This window comes from Seriola dumerili, unplaced genomic scaffold (genome assembly GCF_002260705.1).
Source record: "Seriola dumerili isolate Sdu_G_001 unplaced genomic scaffold, Sdu_1.0 BDQW01000003.1, whole genome shotgun sequence".
Lineage (NCBI taxonomy): Eukaryota > Metazoa > Chordata > Actinopteri > Carangiformes > Carangidae > Seriola > Seriola dumerili.
The window spans coordinates 17,939,792-17,957,077 of NW_019174258.1; the positions used below are offsets into that span (position 1 = coordinate 17,939,792).

The 17,286-nt window shown below is 40.1% G+C and overlaps 1 protein-coding gene across 1 annotated transcript; it reads right to left on the minus strand.

The window, feature by feature from the left end:
• Positions 1 to 10,640: 10,640 nt before the first annotated feature.
• On the minus strand, positions 10,641 to 15,612 carry mex3b (mex-3 RNA binding family member B). The gene is made up of 2 exons (XM_022744327.1): positions 15,055 to 15,612; positions 10,641 to 13,309 (listed from the first exon to the last, which is right to left on the minus strand). The coding sequence occupies exons 1-2, from the start codon at positions 15,275 to 15,277 to the stop codon at positions 11,904 to 11,906; spliced, it is 1,629 nt and encodes a 542-aa protein (XP_022600048.1). The 5' UTR covers positions 15,278 to 15,612; the 3' UTR covers positions 10,641 to 11,903.
• Positions 15,613 to 17,286: the final 1,674 nt, after the last annotated feature.

The following is a 17,286-nucleotide window of genomic DNA, read 5'->3' on the forward strand; positions in this document are numbered from 1 at the left end:
CAACCAAGAAAACTGTCCATACCACTTTGACGAGAAGCACCTAGATTTCCTATTCTGGATGGTTCAGGGAAATACCTTCAAATTTGACTGTGAAGGTGCTTCATCAATCACAGATAAATTGGTGCGTAAACCCACGTCAGGCTGACTGGGAGAGAGCCCTACAACAGAGGAGCACCGCTGGTGGGCTTTGTTGATGAAGGGCAGTGGTGTGTCTTCTTCAACAAATGCATTTTAAAATAACACATTAAAAAAAAAAAAAAAAAAAAAACTTTGTTTAGCCATTGCTGTGGCCTTAACTTTTCATAAAGCTATATTAAGCTAACTACTAAAGGCAATGGTGTAATATTACAGTGGTATGAAAAAGTTTAGGCACCCCTGACAATTTCCATTATTTTCATTTATAAATCATTGGGTGTTTGGATCAGCAATTTCATTTTGATCAATCAAATAACTGATGGACACAGCAATATTTCAGTAGTGAAACGAGGTTTATTGGATTAACAGAAAATGTGCAATATGCATTAAAACAAAATTAGACAGGTGCATAAATTTGGGCACCCCAACAGAAAAATCACATCAATATTCAGTTGAGCCTCCTTTTGCAAAAATAACAGCCTCTAGACGCTTCCTATAGCCTCTAATGAGTGTCTGGATTCTGGATGAAGGTATTTTGGACCATTCCTCCTTACAAAACATCTCCAGTTCAGTTAGATTTGATGGTTGCCGAGCATGGACAGCCCGCTTCAAATCATCCCACAGATTTTCAATGATATTCAGGTCTGGGGACTGGGATAGTCATTCCAGAACATTGTACTTGTTCCTCTGCATGAATGCCTGAGTAGATTTTGAGCAGTGTTTTGGGTCGTTATCTTGTTGAAATATCCAGCCCCAGCGTAACTTCAACTTTGTGACTGACTCTTGAACATTATTCTCAAGACTCTGCTGATATTGAGTGGAATCCATGCGACCCTCAACTTTAACAAGATTCCCAGTACCGGCACTGGCCACACAGCCCCACTGCATGATGGAACCTCCACCAAATCTTACTGTATGAGCAAGTGTTTTTCTTGGAATGCTGTGTTCTTTCGCCGCCATGCATAACGCCCCTTGTTATGACCAAATAACTCAATCTTTGTTTCATCAGTCCACAGCACCTTATTCCAAAATCAAGCTGGCTTGTCCAAATGTGCCTTTTCATACCTCAAGCGACTCTGTTTGTGGTGTGTGTGCAGAAAAGGCTTCTTCCGCATCACTCTCCCATACAGCTTCTCCTTGTACAAAGTGCGCTGAATTGTTGAACGATGCACAGTGACACCATCTGCAGCAAGATGATAGGTCTTTGGAGGTGGTCTGTGGGTTGTCTTTGACCATTCTCACCATCCTTCGCCTTTGCATCTCCGATATTTTTCTTGGCCTGCCACTTCTGGCCTTAACAAGAACTGTGCCTGTGGTCTTCCATCTCCTCACTATGTTCCTCACAGTGGAAACTGACAGCTGAAATCTCTGAGATAGCTTTTGGTAGCCTTCCTCTAAACCATAAAGTTGAACAATCTTTGTTTTCAGGTCATTCGAGAGTTGTTTTGAGGCCCCCATGTTGCCACTCTTCAGAGGAGAGTCAAAGAGAAGAACAACTTGCAATTGGCCACCTTAAATACCTTTTCTCATGATTGGATGCACCTGTCTATGAAGTTCAAGGCTTAATGATCTCACCAAACCAATTTTGTGTTCCAGTTAATCAGTGCTAAGTAGTTACAGGTATTCAAATCAAAAAAATGACAATGGTGCCCAAATTTTTACACAGCCTATTTTTCACGTCTGATTTAATTTCATACAACTTAATATTGCTGCACTAAAAATCTTTGTCTGGAAAATACCCCAGTACTCAGCTTTTATTAGAAAATGAATGGCATGCCACTGTGATCATTTTCTGTGAAGATGGAGTAAATTATTATGCAGCCTCAGAGGGGTGCCTAAACATTTCCACTGTATGTCTTAGCATTTCGTAATAAGGGGACAGTGCCACATTGTGCTTGCAGATGGGGATTTGGTCTCACTGAAAGTCAACAGCTAAATGTAGCATATTTGCAATGTGTACTGGTTATTAAAATTATTAAAACAGAAGACTGTTTTGGGCTTAAATAAGTTCTGTTGGGCAGTCGTTAGCTGTCTAGCGTTTAACTGGCTTTGTGTGCAAAGAAGTTACTGATCCAAAGACTTATTACACCTACTTAATTGTGCTTCCTATTTAAAACCCAGGGTAAGAAAAGACAAAAGGAGAAAATATTAGAAATTCATCAGGGAGACCCTCTTACATCTCATTAGGATTGCTTTGTCTTGTTCTCCCAGCCACCCCTGTCATTATGTTTCCTTTCCTCCAAACAGCCACACGCTAATGACTCATTCTGCTGTTTCAAAAAGTACTCTCCTAAAACAACAGCCACACATCCTGCACATATATAATCATGTGTATTACCTGGAGATGATATTGCTGAGTAATTATTGGAGTTTATCAGCATGACAGATGTGATGTTTTGCACAGAAGACAACATGCTGACCAGTATTGGCTGAGATTAGAGAGATGCTGTGACCAATGATCTAAACATACTGTATATTGCCACTGTGTGCAGTAGGCAGTGCATGATTTCAAAACTGCTGGAAGGAATTAAGCAGAAAACATTTTGGTAAAAGAGGGAAGAAATCATTCATTGCATTTCATGCCACAGTGAAGAATATTGGCACATGGTGGCCTCATGCTACGTAGGTGTCATGATGTGATATGCACACTCTCTCCATTCATACTAGCCTGGGAAGCCATATGGCTGTGTGATAACATTTTACCCAGTGAGATCTGGGTTGAATCTCTCTGCCTGTTCTAGGGAATGAAACAGAGGCTGCGTCCTCCTCATGAGATATGCAGTGAGTCTCATTCAGCAGCTCCAGCCAATTTACTAACGAATCTGTGCCACTGTAAGCATTGTGCTGTCTTTGCGTGGGGGTAGAGAGAGGTCTTTGTCTCAGAAATGCCTGCTGTATTTAACCCTGAGTGCTGTTGCTTTGGCTTCACTTGAGTTTCTGCCAGCGGCCAAATATAAGCAATGCAATGTGTCCTCAGCCAGGCTGACAGAGAAACACAGAAACATCTCCTTCTGCAGTGGATTCAGGAAAAGGAAGAGACACTCTCTCTGGTTGGAGTGCAGACAATGTGTTCTATAAATTGTATGTTTAATATTTATGCCTATGTTGATTTTTGTATTTAAACAAGTCCTCCAGCCTAAATGACTATATAGGTCATCCTGTATAATAGTCTACTGGTGGCAAAAAATATGCCACAGATAAACAGTTGAAAAAATGAATAACCAACCCCTTCATGCTGTGACTATGATATGGTAAACGTTTGGTTAGGTTTAGGCACAAAAACATCTTGGTTAGGTTTAGGGAAAGATCATGGGTTGGATTAGAATGAGTATTAAAATTTGCTGACCCATCCATCCAGTCTGACCTCCTCTATAACCGCACCAGCTGATTTCCTTCTTTGCTTCCGTCATAATTTGTCTCTTGAATGTAAACAACTCATTTTTGGGCTTTTACTAAAATGACTGTTATCTCACAAGACTGCTAGAGGTCGCTTAACAATAAAATTTGAGTATGGCAGCAAGTGACAATTTGAGGGTTCCAACCCTTTTGTGCTTATTGATGGAATTGAAATAGTAATTCATTATGCTATTTACTACTGGAAAAAGTAAAATGATTACTGTTGTGCATTATCAGTCATACATTACTGGTCTCCATATTTCTCAACATGACAAATTTAACCTCTCAATTCTGTTTTCAGTTCAGTCCGTTTATAAGCAATTGTAGATATGAAAGACGAATGGCAATTTTCAAAGATTTTTAAAGTTATTTTCAGTCACTTTACAATTTTAGGCTGACACAACTTCCATCCAATAACATTGTTAGGTCTTAATGTATACATTATTTTACACAATAGTATATATACAGTATATATATATATATATATATATATATATATATATAACCATTCTAGGCAAGAATCTGCCTTAACTGACAACTCCACTTTCTCCGCAAGCTGTTTAAAGATGGCTCTCCTCAATGTAAGATCCCTTACCAATAAAACCTTCATTGTTAATGATATTATAATATCTAATCTGTCATGTTTTTCAATGGCAGACACCTTTTGTTAGTTTTGTTTTGGACTTTTGGCACTTCCTGTTTTATTTTGTAATTTGGTTCCTTGTGTGTCTCAGTGTTTTTGCTTCCTGTCTTGGTCTTGTTTCTGTGTAGTGATTGTCTGCCCCGCTCTAATGTGTTTCACCTGTGTTCAATCACCCTTGCCTCCCTTGTCTATATAGTCTTTGTGCTCCCCTTTGTCTGTGTTGGTTCGTCTGTTTAGTTCAGGGTTTGTTCACGTCTGTTCATGGCTGATATTATGGTTAATAAACCTGTCTGCACCGTTCTCCCAAGAGTTGGCTGCATTTGGGTCCTACTTACCCCTCAAACCCGTGACATAATCGACTTGACTGTATTTTCCTCACTGAACCTGGCTTGATGAAACTGGCAGTAAAGAGCTGATTGAAGCTTTACCATCTAATTTTTCATTCTCACACTGTACTAGGCTAATATTTTATCATGCAAAAGTACCTAATTTGTTTTTTATTCAACATTTGAATATCTTGCTCTTATAATCAGATCTGTATATCCCTGTCTAGTTCTCAGTTTACTGTCTTCCAAGACTCTTTTTATCTGAGTTTTGTGAGCTTTTATCTAAATTTACTGTTGAATATGACTCAATTCTCATTTGTGGTGATTTAAACATTCATATTAATAACACTGATCGTTTTGCTAACAAGTTCACTGACGTATTATTGTCTTTTGAGTTCATTCAGCACTCTGCAGGGCCTACACATAATCAAGGCCACACTCTCGACCTGGTTATTTCTAAAGGTCTTGATATAACCCCAAAGTATGTACTAGATGGTGGAATTTCGGATCGCTTTTGTATTTTTTTCAATATCGCTTTGATGACCAAAAATTCACCTGGCCCAAAACTAGTCAAAAGACAGGCCATTTGTGCTGAGATATCTGATAAGTTTATTGCTAGATATACTAATTATGCTATGTTCTATAGCAGACCATTGTCAGGTTTTAATTTGTCTTCCCTGTTTCTGTGTGACAATTTGGTCAATAATTATAACATTTCGGTAACACAAATTATGGATGATATTGCACCTATAAAAACTAAATCAATTTCTGGTAAAACAAAAGCACCTTGGTGGAACATGGAAAGAGTGAAGTTACTTAAAAGAACCTGTCGCAAATTTGAGTGCAAATGGCGTAAGTCCAAATTGCAGGTCGATTATAGTAGTTTTAAAGACCTACTCAGTAAATATAACAGAGAATGAATGAAACAATTACTTCTCTCAGATTATTACTGAAAACTTAAATAATTCTAAAGTGCTGTTTAGTACAATAGCTAAAATGGTTAATCCACTTAGACAAATTCCTGCTGATCTCCACTCCTCAGAGAAATGTAATGAATTTGCCATACACTTATAAAAATAATAAAATTGTCACTTCCCTGGCTGGTGAATGTGATTGCTCTCCTTCCCGTCACCGCCATACTGCCAACACTCAGTGCAAATATGCCCTAATTAGATCCAATGAGCTTCATGATGTGGTGCAGCAGCTTAGTTCTGCAAACATGTGCTCTTGATCCAATGCCTACTAAGTTCTTCAAAAATGTTTTTAGTTGTTTGGTGGAGGATGTTTTTGAGATTGTTAATGCCTCCTTACATCCTGGAATCTTCCCCTCATGTCTCAAACATGCTATTGTAAAAGCATTTTTAAAAAGAGAATAATCTGGATCCACTAGTTTTTGAGAACTATAGACCAATATTAAACCTTCCATTTTTGGGGAAGATTCTTGAAAAGATTGTTTACCAACAATTACATACTTGTGGTCTGGTCCATGCTTTTATTACTAGTAGGTTGGATTACTGTGATGCACTTTTTGCTGGAGCTTATTCAGAAGGCAGCAGACAGAATTTTAACAAAAACCAAAAGGTCTGAGCACATTATTCCTATTTTATCATCTCTTCACTGGCTCCCAGTAAAACAAAGAATTGATTTTAAAATACTTCTCATTGTTTTTATATGTTTTATGGTTTAGCTCCTTCCTAGGTTTGTGACATACTCACATCAAAGAGATCCCTTAGATCATCATATAAAGGTCTCCCTACTATACCAAGCATTAACTCTAAATCAGCTCATGGTGCTTTCAGTCCTCATGGTCCTACTCTCTGGAATTCTTTACCATATGAACTATGGTCTGCTACAACAGTGTCTTCTTTTAAAAGTAAATTAAAAATATATCTCTTTTCGCAAGCCTTTAGTTAGGTTTAAGTGTGTGGTGTGAGTTAGTAATATTATTGTTATTATTTCCCTTTTAGGATAATGATAATAATAATACCTTCCTATTCTGTTTTTTTTTTGTTCTATGTTTATTTATGTAATATTTTCTTATCTTATATGTTATTTTATATTTTGTCATGTATGAAGTATTCTTGCTTTTATTTTCGAAGCAAACTCAGTTTACGCCTAAAAATGACTTGACTATATATATATATATATATATATATACACAATTTATAAAGGAACAAACTTCCTATAAACAGAAAGTGTTGCATATTTTGGCAATCACAACACAAAATTGGTCCAGTAGTTTCTCATGCCCTGCTGAAGCTCTTTGGTGCCAATCAGCCACTAGGTGGAACTGTTGTTGCAATTTCATGACATATGTTACAGTTAATTGTAATTTGAATAGGCATTGTCCAATACCCCCAAACTTTGATGAGAGTCCAGGCTTGAACATATCTACATGTCAATGTTGAGTCATAGTCATACTGCCATCTACTGTCAACAGGAATGTGACAAAAATCATTCATTTTACATGAAATTTACATGGTGTGGATTAAACACAACATGACACATAATTTGTGGATGTTCTCTAGTGCCACGTAGTGGACAGAGGAGGAGACACTGACCTTCCTCATGCATTGTCCAAAACACATGAAAATTCCTGCTGAGCAGCTGAGTCACTCTTCCCAACACAGACAACTTTATTTAAACAGCCGATAGGAAAAGTCTGAAAAGACCTGTGAACAGCCAAAGTCTCCCCTCCCACTAGATTTTCTAAAGCAAGAACCAAGAGGAGTTACAGATGTCTAGATTGCTCTCAGACCTTGCATGAAGGACAATATGCTGAAAGGTGATAATGGAATTTTTGTCCATTGATGCCAAGAAATGACTCCCTACCCCCTGAAAAATAACAGCCTAATAAAACACACAGCCAAGAGGGCAATTGTTAAGTCTGAGGTGAACACAACTGAGTATCAACATGTCATATTTCACCTTTATAATGTTGTTTGTAATTCTCATAATCATAATTACATATTATTATGTATAACTCTTACAAGCTGAATACAACATGTTAATTGAATGCATCTGTGTGCATTTATGAGTAAAAGAACCGTCAGTGTCGTTTTCCTTGCTGACGGAGCAGAAGTGCAGAAAAAGACTAAAAGGAAGTTCTCCCTCTGAAGGAGCAAATAAATGTTGGAAATCTCTTCCTACCCACGCGTGACAGTGGACCCCAAAGAAGAAGCACTGGAAGTGGTGATAATGGTCCAAGCAGCAAGTGCAAAGCACCTCAACTGCTCAAAGTTCACAGGTAGGAGAACTTGAATTTTGAAAGGCTCCCTCATGTTTTAAAAAGGCAGCAGTTTTGAAGATATTTTTGTTTGCAGTTACTTTCTTTTCCTTGTATTGTAAAATTTTGTAGTTGGAGAATGTTTGAATTACGTTTGCCATATTTTCTATTTGCTCGATTGTTCATTGTTTTAATCAAGGTTGCTTCATTAAAGTTTTTTTGAGTGATGAGACATGATTTATCAGGTTCAGTTTCAGGATGATCAATTCCTCCAAGACGTGGTCCATTTTGTTTGCTATTTAGTTTATTACTGTTTTAATATTTTGATATAGAATATAATGTAGATTTTTCTCATGGCTCTAAAAGCAGTTCAGCACTAGGGTTAAATGAAAATCAACAGAATTGAAAATTAACTGAAATACATGGTGTCTTGCTGGCTTTCACACCTCTGTGTTTGTCTTATCTTTATCTATAACTTCTATAATATCTATAACTTTGTGCCATGAAGAAGATGTCGAACGCTCAGTACCTGCTTAATCTACAAATCAGATCAATTTTAGTTCTGTTAAGTGTGTTAAGTGTCCTTAACAGTGCAATTTTTATTAATAGTTATGAATCGCATAAAGGAAAAATTTAAAAGAATGTTAAAGAATTAAAGAATGTTTAATGTTTATTTAGTACCGACTTGGTGATATTTGAGTTTTACTGCATTTTGCTGCTTGGTGAATCTCTCATGTATTTCCTGTAAACACCACAGTTTTCATCAGAGTATGATGTGGAAGTACTGGTTGTTGCTCTGGGATATTTTGATAGATGAGAGGACGTGTAAAAAAAACCCCTGCTATATTGCGTATAGGGGAATATAAATCTATATTCACATGATAATGTAATTCAACAGTAACATTAGCATTAGCATTTTCATTTTCACATACTCATTAGGGCATTCTATGAACATGTTAAAATGAATATGGAAAAATTGTTTGACATTTCATTGTCAAAGTTATTTCCTGCTACACAGTGGACTATGTTGAAATGTTAGTTCACATTTGAAAATTAAAATGCAATATAGACATTTTAACCAAATTTTTCATATATGCAAGCAAAATTCAGGTCACAATGAAAATTAAAATGCAGTTTTCCAACATTTTGAAAATGAAAACAGCATTTGACATTTCATTCTACAGTGAACAATATTCAAACACAATGAGCAACGCTCCCAGTCTATTGCATTTTCGTTTACATGTCACCATTCTATTTTGGTGTCAACATGAAAATGAAAATGCAACCTTTTCAGACCTCTCATCAAGGCGGGTCTTCAGTTAGCACAACACTCCTTTGTCACTTGTGACTTGGACACTAGTAGCGGTTAATCAAAAACAGTAAATATGCTCTGTCGCAGCTACCAAGAAGTACTTTGAAACTTGTAGAATGACGCTTCGCTCACTTACTATGTACTAGTAAAAGTCACCGCAGCACAGTCATTTACAGTGAGTTAACTCTTCTGTTACATGTGTGTTTATGGTCTTGTTGTTTGCATCATATTATAGCATTTTCCTGCCCAACCAAACAGCATTTAAATAGTTTTCATGCCCAAAATCATAGGTAACTGTGTGCTAGCTACAGCAGATAGGCTGTACTAATGAATTGATTTGGTTTACTGGCAAACTAGGAAGCTAACTGTTGCAACTGATTCATCTAACACACAGCTGTATGCTAACTTTACTTGTTTATTATTACTGTCAGCTCCTCTGCATCTCAGTGGATATTTGCCCGTGTAAGGCTGTGTGAAATGTCTACATGTACTATGTAAATGCAAATGCAAATATTTTTGTATATTACTATGTATTTTTATTTATTAAACCTTAGTGTGCTCTTTTTGTTTGCAAACGTGAGTGTTTCCAGCACCATGTGTGAGGATGCAGACTGTACGGCCCAAAGAAATGTTTGGACTAATTTAAAAAAGGACAATGTTTGAATACAACAGTATATACAGTTGTTACTGGTCTTCTCTCCTCTTTCCTCCCTTCCCTCATTTCTCTCCACTCAACCCAACCGGTCCAAATCTGGCCACAGACATTGAAACACCTCAACAATGTCTCTGCGGTAGTTCCTGCTACAGTAGGTGTCTCCAGGACCACATCTTACGATGACACACACACACACACACACACACACACACACACACACACACACACACACACACAGGTGAACAGGTGAAAACGATACCAGTAAATGTCTGATCAAAATCAACGAGAGCAGGAATCTGACCAAACATTTGCTGCTAATCTTGAGGCCTTAACAGCATGGCTGCAAGTATAATTATTTCATCTGATTATTTTTTCAATTGATCGATCAATCTTTGAGTAGTCTATCAAATAAAATGAAGTGAGTGAACAGTGCTCATCAGAAGTTCCCAGGGCTTAAGGTGGCATCTTAAAATGTCAACCATAAGATATTCTGATTATAATAATATAAAACAGACAGAAGCAACAAATCATCACATTTGAGAAGCTCTAAGATTTTATTCTTATTAAATTGCTGGTGATTAATTTTCTGACCGATCTATCACTACCCAGAAGAGCCAGATTATTGTCTTTGTACCAGACTGCATAAGAATAAGTTACAACGCACTTGTAATTAGTGATAAGCCAGGCCTCATCTCCCGGTCTCACTGCCAGAGCTCAATAATTAGGCCAATGCCATCTCCTGCCACCTCCAAGCTTCCATTAGGAAGCAGAGAGGGGTCAAATGTTCAGACAACTATTAAACTTTAACAATCCTGCAGAACGCAAGATGACACGTCAGGAAGAACATGAGAAGCACACACTTCATGAATGTACCATTTTTTATTGGACTTATATAGAAATACTTAAAAAAAAACATGAAGTAGCACCATTACTTAAGTTTTACTTTTTATAATGTATAACTTTAAATGTCAGAAAAATAAAACTCTTGATACATTTTCAAATCTTGTCTCAGCAAATATAATATTAGTATTTGACCATGAGGTTAAAGGCCCTTTATCATAAAATAAAATATACTTTGTTCTTAAACTTTGCTCAATAAAGTACATTTATGCTCAAGTAACTTCACCTACATATACATAAACAAGTGGTAAACAAATGTATTAAAATAGAAATACTAAAACTATAGTGGTGCAACAGAAGCCTGTAATTCCCACTGGAATCTAATTCATACAAATTTTAGAAAGCATTAACGGTTTCTTTGTGTTCAACTTACTAAGTTTTGTATATTTCCATGTTTCATAATAATATAGAATAAAATATACTTTATCTTACTGAATAAAAAATATGCTGGGTGAAGCAGATTTAAAAGACATTTTTTGCTGAAACTATAAAAACTCCACCCCAACAGAATACTGTCAAATGCAATACACATTTTGTGGACTTGGATTTCCTCCCACGGTAATGTGATATTAAAATAATACAGTGATCAATGCCATAAGGCCATACTAAAAAATAAACACTATTTCAACCCAGCTACAAAAAGTTCACTGAACTTAAATTAAAATATCTGTAAACATCTTTGCAATAAGAAATATAATCTTTCAAGTCAAAAAAGAATAAAATACTTCAATCTGTATTAATGTCATTTAAAACTTTCAACTTGTGGAAATTTATTCTATACATATATATGTAGGATATGTTGTTGCTCTCCCTCACGTAGTGTTTGACCACAAGCTGCAGTATCTTTGTAAGTCAATAGTCCTGTTTGGCTGGAAGCCCTCCATGTTTCCCAGCATGGCCCTCCCCTCTTCCTACATTCAATTGGCAAAACTGTAAGGCTCAGCCTGCTAACAGTCCACAGTTTGACCCACTTACCTCTGTCCTGACCCTACTGTCTCTCTTCACTTCATAAATATAGAATACAATTTACTAGAACTATTGATTACTATTTAAAACATGCACTTAGATGTTGAAAATATTTCCCCAAGCTACAGTATATTATTAACAACGACGGCACCCCAGTCAGCAGTGACTAAGCCCAAAGAGGGCGTCTGTCCCTTCTTCTGGATACTGCAGCCTCTTACATACATATGTATATCTATGTACACTTTCCAAATGATGATTGGGTAATCCCATTAAAGCGGCATGAAGAGTCTGTTGTTGCTATTGTAGCCAGTCTCACTGACAAGATAGTCAAAGAGTTACACTTCTTATGAAAATATACGTATAGCCTGAGTGACGCCCGTGTGGCAGACAGGGCATTTGGGCTCGTTCCTCTCACAGATTCGATTGGCACATTCCATACAGAAGAGGTTGTGCCCACAGGGGACCAGGGCTGCAATGACCTCACTCTCAAAGCACACCGAACAGTCGCGGCTGCCTTTTCGGCTGGTGCCAGACGAGGTGGAGGAGGAGGAAGAGGAAGAGGAGGAAGTGGATGAGGCGGAGGAGTCGCATGGAACTCCAGGTAGGTGAGGGCCTGGCAGGGAGGCGATGGTGCTGGAGTAACCAGGGAAACTGAGCGGGCCTCCGCCCGGGTCACTGCGCACCCTCCGGGCTAATGGGTGCTCAGTGGGTCCTCCAGTGTGGCTATGGAGTGGAGGTGACAGTCTGGGCTGTGGAGTACATCCATTAACCCTTCTCTGACTCACCACAATCCCATTGGCATTAGCGGAGGTGTTGGTGGGGAACATGGCTGAGTTGGCGGTGGGGGAGCTGCCTCCAGTGGAGGAAGGGGTCGTGCGACTATCATACTGGGACCACAGGAGGCTCGGTGGGGCTTGCGTAGGGTCAAACCCGGGTGAGGAATCAAAAGTCAGATCAGTGCAATCAGGCGAGATCACCTCACTTTCGTAAACAAAATCATTGCCGTTGACATTGATGTTGTTGTTATTGTTGTTGCCATTGTTGTTGTTGGTGGTGTAGCTGAGTGCGGGGCTGGGAGGGCTGTAGTCAGCCATGCGTGAGCTGTTGTTACCAAAGTAGGAGTCTGTGGAGGCACTGCCCAGGGAGGAGGACGAGTCGTTGCGGTAGTTGGAGAAGGGTTTACGCACTGAGGTGGGGGTCATCCCAGCGCTGGGCTTGGACCACAGGGTGGCATGCCCTTGCAAATCAAAACCCACATCAGTCCCGTTGGCATGGAAGTCATTTTCATCCTGAAGCTCAATAAGGCCTCCTGTCCTCATGGCGATGTGGGCTTCAATCTCTTCGCGTGCTCGATCCACATTCTCTGGCATCCCTGTCACCTCAAACACTGGCTCCTTGTCTCGACTGGGTGTCACGATGTAGGTGTGGGTCTGCTGCTGGATACGCTTGATGGTGGCACCCTTGGGGCCTACAACTAACCCCACCACGCGGTAAGGCACCCGCACCTGGATCGTGGTCTGTCCAGGCAGGTTAGGTGGTCCAGGGACTTGGGTGCCACTCCCATTCAGGGTGGTGTTTTTGTTTCTCGAGGCTCGGATCATGGAGAAGTGCTCAGCCGCAGAGATGATCTCCCTCCTAGCCATAGCCACATCCTCCCTCCTTCCTGTAACCACAAAAACAGGCTCCTCGCCTCGAACTGGGGTCTTGATGTAGGTGTTGGTCTTCGCTCGCAGTGCTTTGATCTTGCAACCTGGCACATGGAGGCAAATAGCAAAAGTGAGGGCAGGTTGCATATAACAACAGCTTGAAATGTGTCATGTGTTAAATCATTACTCATGGAATTGGATGAAACGACCCTTATGCTGCAGCACCACAAATACACAGCAGGACAAAAATAACCCATAAGAAAACTCACTTGTGGATCCATGATGATACCTGTTCGTTTACTACAACATAGTCAACATCTACAATGGCTGCTATTAGACTCTTGTTCCTCTTTTACATTAATGGCATTATGGAAAGGCGAACAAGCTATGTAATTAAACAATAGCCTGACAATGCATGTTGGTGCAACAGCGGTGCTTAAAAGTTGCATTCCAAAGCCTTTAAGCACAAACACACATCTCTTTACGATCAAAATGGGACTGAGGAAAGGGCCGTGGAGGAATGACATAATAAGCAGAGCAAAGCCAGCTGAGTGGGACAGGGTGATGTAACCAGTGATGCAGAGGAGGGTAAACCCACCTCACCTCAATCTACAGTCAATTTAAATCTTTGACATAAATTCATAATGAGTTTGTATGAATCTGATGCAGGTCAAATGAGGATAGGGTCTCTTTTATGAGGCTCCCTGAAAGCAATCCCTGAGGTCATGTTCAATCCGCTTTTTTTCCACTTATGACCTGATATAACCTGACAAAAGGGGATGGGTGTGGGGTGTATGGTGTGAAAACATCTACTTCACAAATATCCCACTGTAATCGCTTTTTTGTGGTGGGTGGGAGTTCGTGGTTCCTTACGATTCCTTTGTTTTTCTGGGAACAACAGCAGCAGCAGTAGTATTGCAGGGAGGGGAAAAGATTCCGCATATGTAACCAAGCACCAGTACCGCCCTGCAGCCCTGCTGCTGGAAGACTAGCGAGGTCTGTGCAGTTATGGGCGTCTGCTGCCAGTGACAAGGTATAAGATCGTGACCGTTGTCCTAATTTGATCCGGTACTGCTCATTATGATAGTCATAAATTAAAGCCGGGGATCAAGTCGCAAGCAGCTTATTAACAAAGACATCCGTGAGAGCCACTGTTTCCTCTGAGCTAATTCGGTGACCTACAAAAGAATGATTATAATATCAAATAATGATTGTAATAACCTGACATGTCAGCGCTCATTGCTTTATGTTGCCCGATCTCTTCATTTAATTACACAGGATGTTCCATTAACCCCGGTACGAGCCATTCTTTTTCTAAACTCCATAAAGATGTTTCATAACTCAACGATCTTTTACTTGCCCGAAAAGGTAGAGCATCAGAAAATATGACCTATTATCTTATCAGAATTGGTTCAGGCCATTCTTCAATTCGGCTTTTACAAAATTACAATAACGGGCACTTATTTCATTTAATGTCAACTTCTTGAACTGTTCAATGCTGCTCGCTGCCGCCCACTTCTTTGTATTAATAGAGGAGGAACAATATGTGACTAACCGGCGAGACACTAACAAAAGTTCACGTTTTATTAAACTGGTGACTACCTGGTGGATCGCAGAGCTGCCGAATTCGCCCCATGTTTAGACCAGATACCACTAGGCTATGTAGTTTCAGTGCTTGCGCAGACAAGCAAGGCTGTGCTAAAACATGACATGCATTATTTGAGCGTGTATTGGCATTCTGTTCCTCCCACACAGTAGCTCGTTTGGGTGCATGGCTGTCTCAGTACAAATCAGCTGCAGAACGTGACAACTACACAGGTAAACCAAGTTGAGACACTGAAAAACACACCTTGTCTGCCTACAATCTCAGCCACATGCTCGGAGCTGGGAACCGGGACGCATTCAGTCATGTTGACGCTCTTTTTCCGGGGCTCCTGGTTATTGTCGTACAGGGAGCTCTCGTCGTTATCCAAGCCGAGCAGGGAGAGCTGATCTAGTGCGATCTGCAGGGCTCTCTGGTCGTCCAGTGCATCTCCCTGGACGCTGCTATCGGCGAAGAGGGAGCTGGGCATCTTAGCGACTTCGCAGCGTTGCAGAATCGGATAAAAGTCAAAAGGAAGGAGGGCAAAGAAGGAGTGATCAGGGGAGAAAGAAAGGAGAGGGGAGGAGGAGGGGAGAGGCACCGGACCCGGTTTTCAAAGACAATTGGGTCAGTGCAAATAAATCAGTGCGGCTGATGGGGGAAGAAAAACAGTGCAAGGAGCTACTAAATAACATCCACCCCCTTTGTTTTCCCGATAGAAACTGGATGTCCGGGTCCGTGCCGACGAGGGCGGAAAAAAGCGTGTTTACTCCAGAGCCGGTGGTGGTGATAGTAATGATATTCCTTCCTGACAAAGCGCCCCTCCCCGGCTGGCTTCCCTCAGATCCTCTGTTGCTTCTGTCTGAGTCCTTGCAGAGCTAGACAGAGAGATGTGCGGATGACGTCACCGCTTGGGCAGGGACGATGCGGTGCTGCGAGATGATTTGCATATCCACGAGCTGATTGGCTGGATGGCCGATAAATGGGTGGAGCTGCACCTAAAGGCACGCCCGCTTCTTTGTTCTCAGTCTCTCTTTGTCTGTTTCTCTGTTTGCTCTTCACTCATACAGTTCTATATTTTATTGGCATGAAATATACAGTATGTACTGCCACATAAAGTCAGAGGTCACAACAGTAAAATCAATACACATATGAATGGAACATACAATCTGTAAACTGCTGGGAGGCGTTTCTACTCTGAAAGAGTGCATTTTCAGAAATAGTATTTTGAAGAGTTTAACATACATCCTCCCCTTCACAAGATGCTGATATCACCATAAATTAACCTCTGTGGGGGAAAAAAGATATGTAGCTACAGAAACAACAACTAACATTTAATGTGTCAACAAATCAGCTTGATACTTCATTACTTTTCCTTATTTTATGAGAATTGCTTTTGAACTGATAACATGTTTCAGAGCCCTGCTACAGAAATTGACACATTACCTCTGTTTGAGGTTGCAGAGCAATAACGACATGGTCAATTTGCTTTATATCTGTGATTGGTGTTTTTGGTATTTGGTGTGTTTTTGGTACACAGGAGTTTTATTGCAGCTTGTTAATAAAACCCCTTTTCCACTGGTCAATAAACCCGCAAAGATGAGGCTTTTGTCAGCAAGGGCAAAGGGTTTAATCCACACTTTGCTGTTAAACCAGAAACACCGCAGTTTCAGGGCACAGTTCGGGGCGCAATGTAGGACGCTCTGGAAGATTGAGCAGCAGGCCTGAAATAAGTTTCAAAAACACACAATAACTGGTCAAAGTGTCTCACATGGAGGTTCAGACACTACATGAGCTCAAACCCAAAGATGAAATATGACAGATCCATTTTACCAGTCTGCACGGAAGCTAGCAGCTCACTCTCTCTCCATTGTGTATGTGTGTTCTGTAAGTGCATGAGATGATGAATTAAAGTGAAAAAAAGAGTTGTGTATCTCATTGCTGTAGAGAGGATGTCATTGGGTCCACACCAGTTACCATTTAAATCTATTAAACAATTGAGAAGCTTTAGTATGTTATCCACATTACCAAAACACATCTGTGGTCATCACCATGAACAGATGCATTTGTCAGGAATGAGGGGACCCTCTCATGGCCAGTATTAGACTTTCTTTTTGTGACTGATATACAGTAAGTGATTTAGTCAAGGCTGCGGGTTTGGTCTCAACATTGGTAGGGACGCAACAACCCCTCCCCCCACCCCTCCAAAACAAAGAGACTGGCTTTTTTTTTTTTTTAAGTATATTTTTTGGGCTTTTTTATGCCTTTATTTGATAGTACAGTAGAGAGACAGGAAATGGGGAGGCAGAGAGAGGGGGAATGACATGCAGCAAAGGCCTTCCGATGCGGGATTCGGACCGGGGCCGACTGCAGCGAGGACTGTAGCCTCTACACATGGGGCGCCTGCTTAGACCACTACGCCACACGACACCCCAAGAGACTGGCTTTTTAATGCCGTCAACCAAACGGTTTATTAACATATAAGATCTGAATTTACAT

What these genes read in the sequence shown, in the direction of transcription:
- mex3b (XM_022744327.1), bottom strand. Translation starts at nt 15,277, where the DNA reads ATGCCCAGCTCCCTCTTCGCCGATAGCAGCGTCCAGGGAGATGCACTG. An exon ending in TGAGATTGTAGGCAGACAAG is followed by an intron (nt 13,310 to 15,054) that starts GTGTGTTTTTCA and finishes TCCATGTGCCAG; the next exon opens with GTTGCAAGATCAAAGCACTG.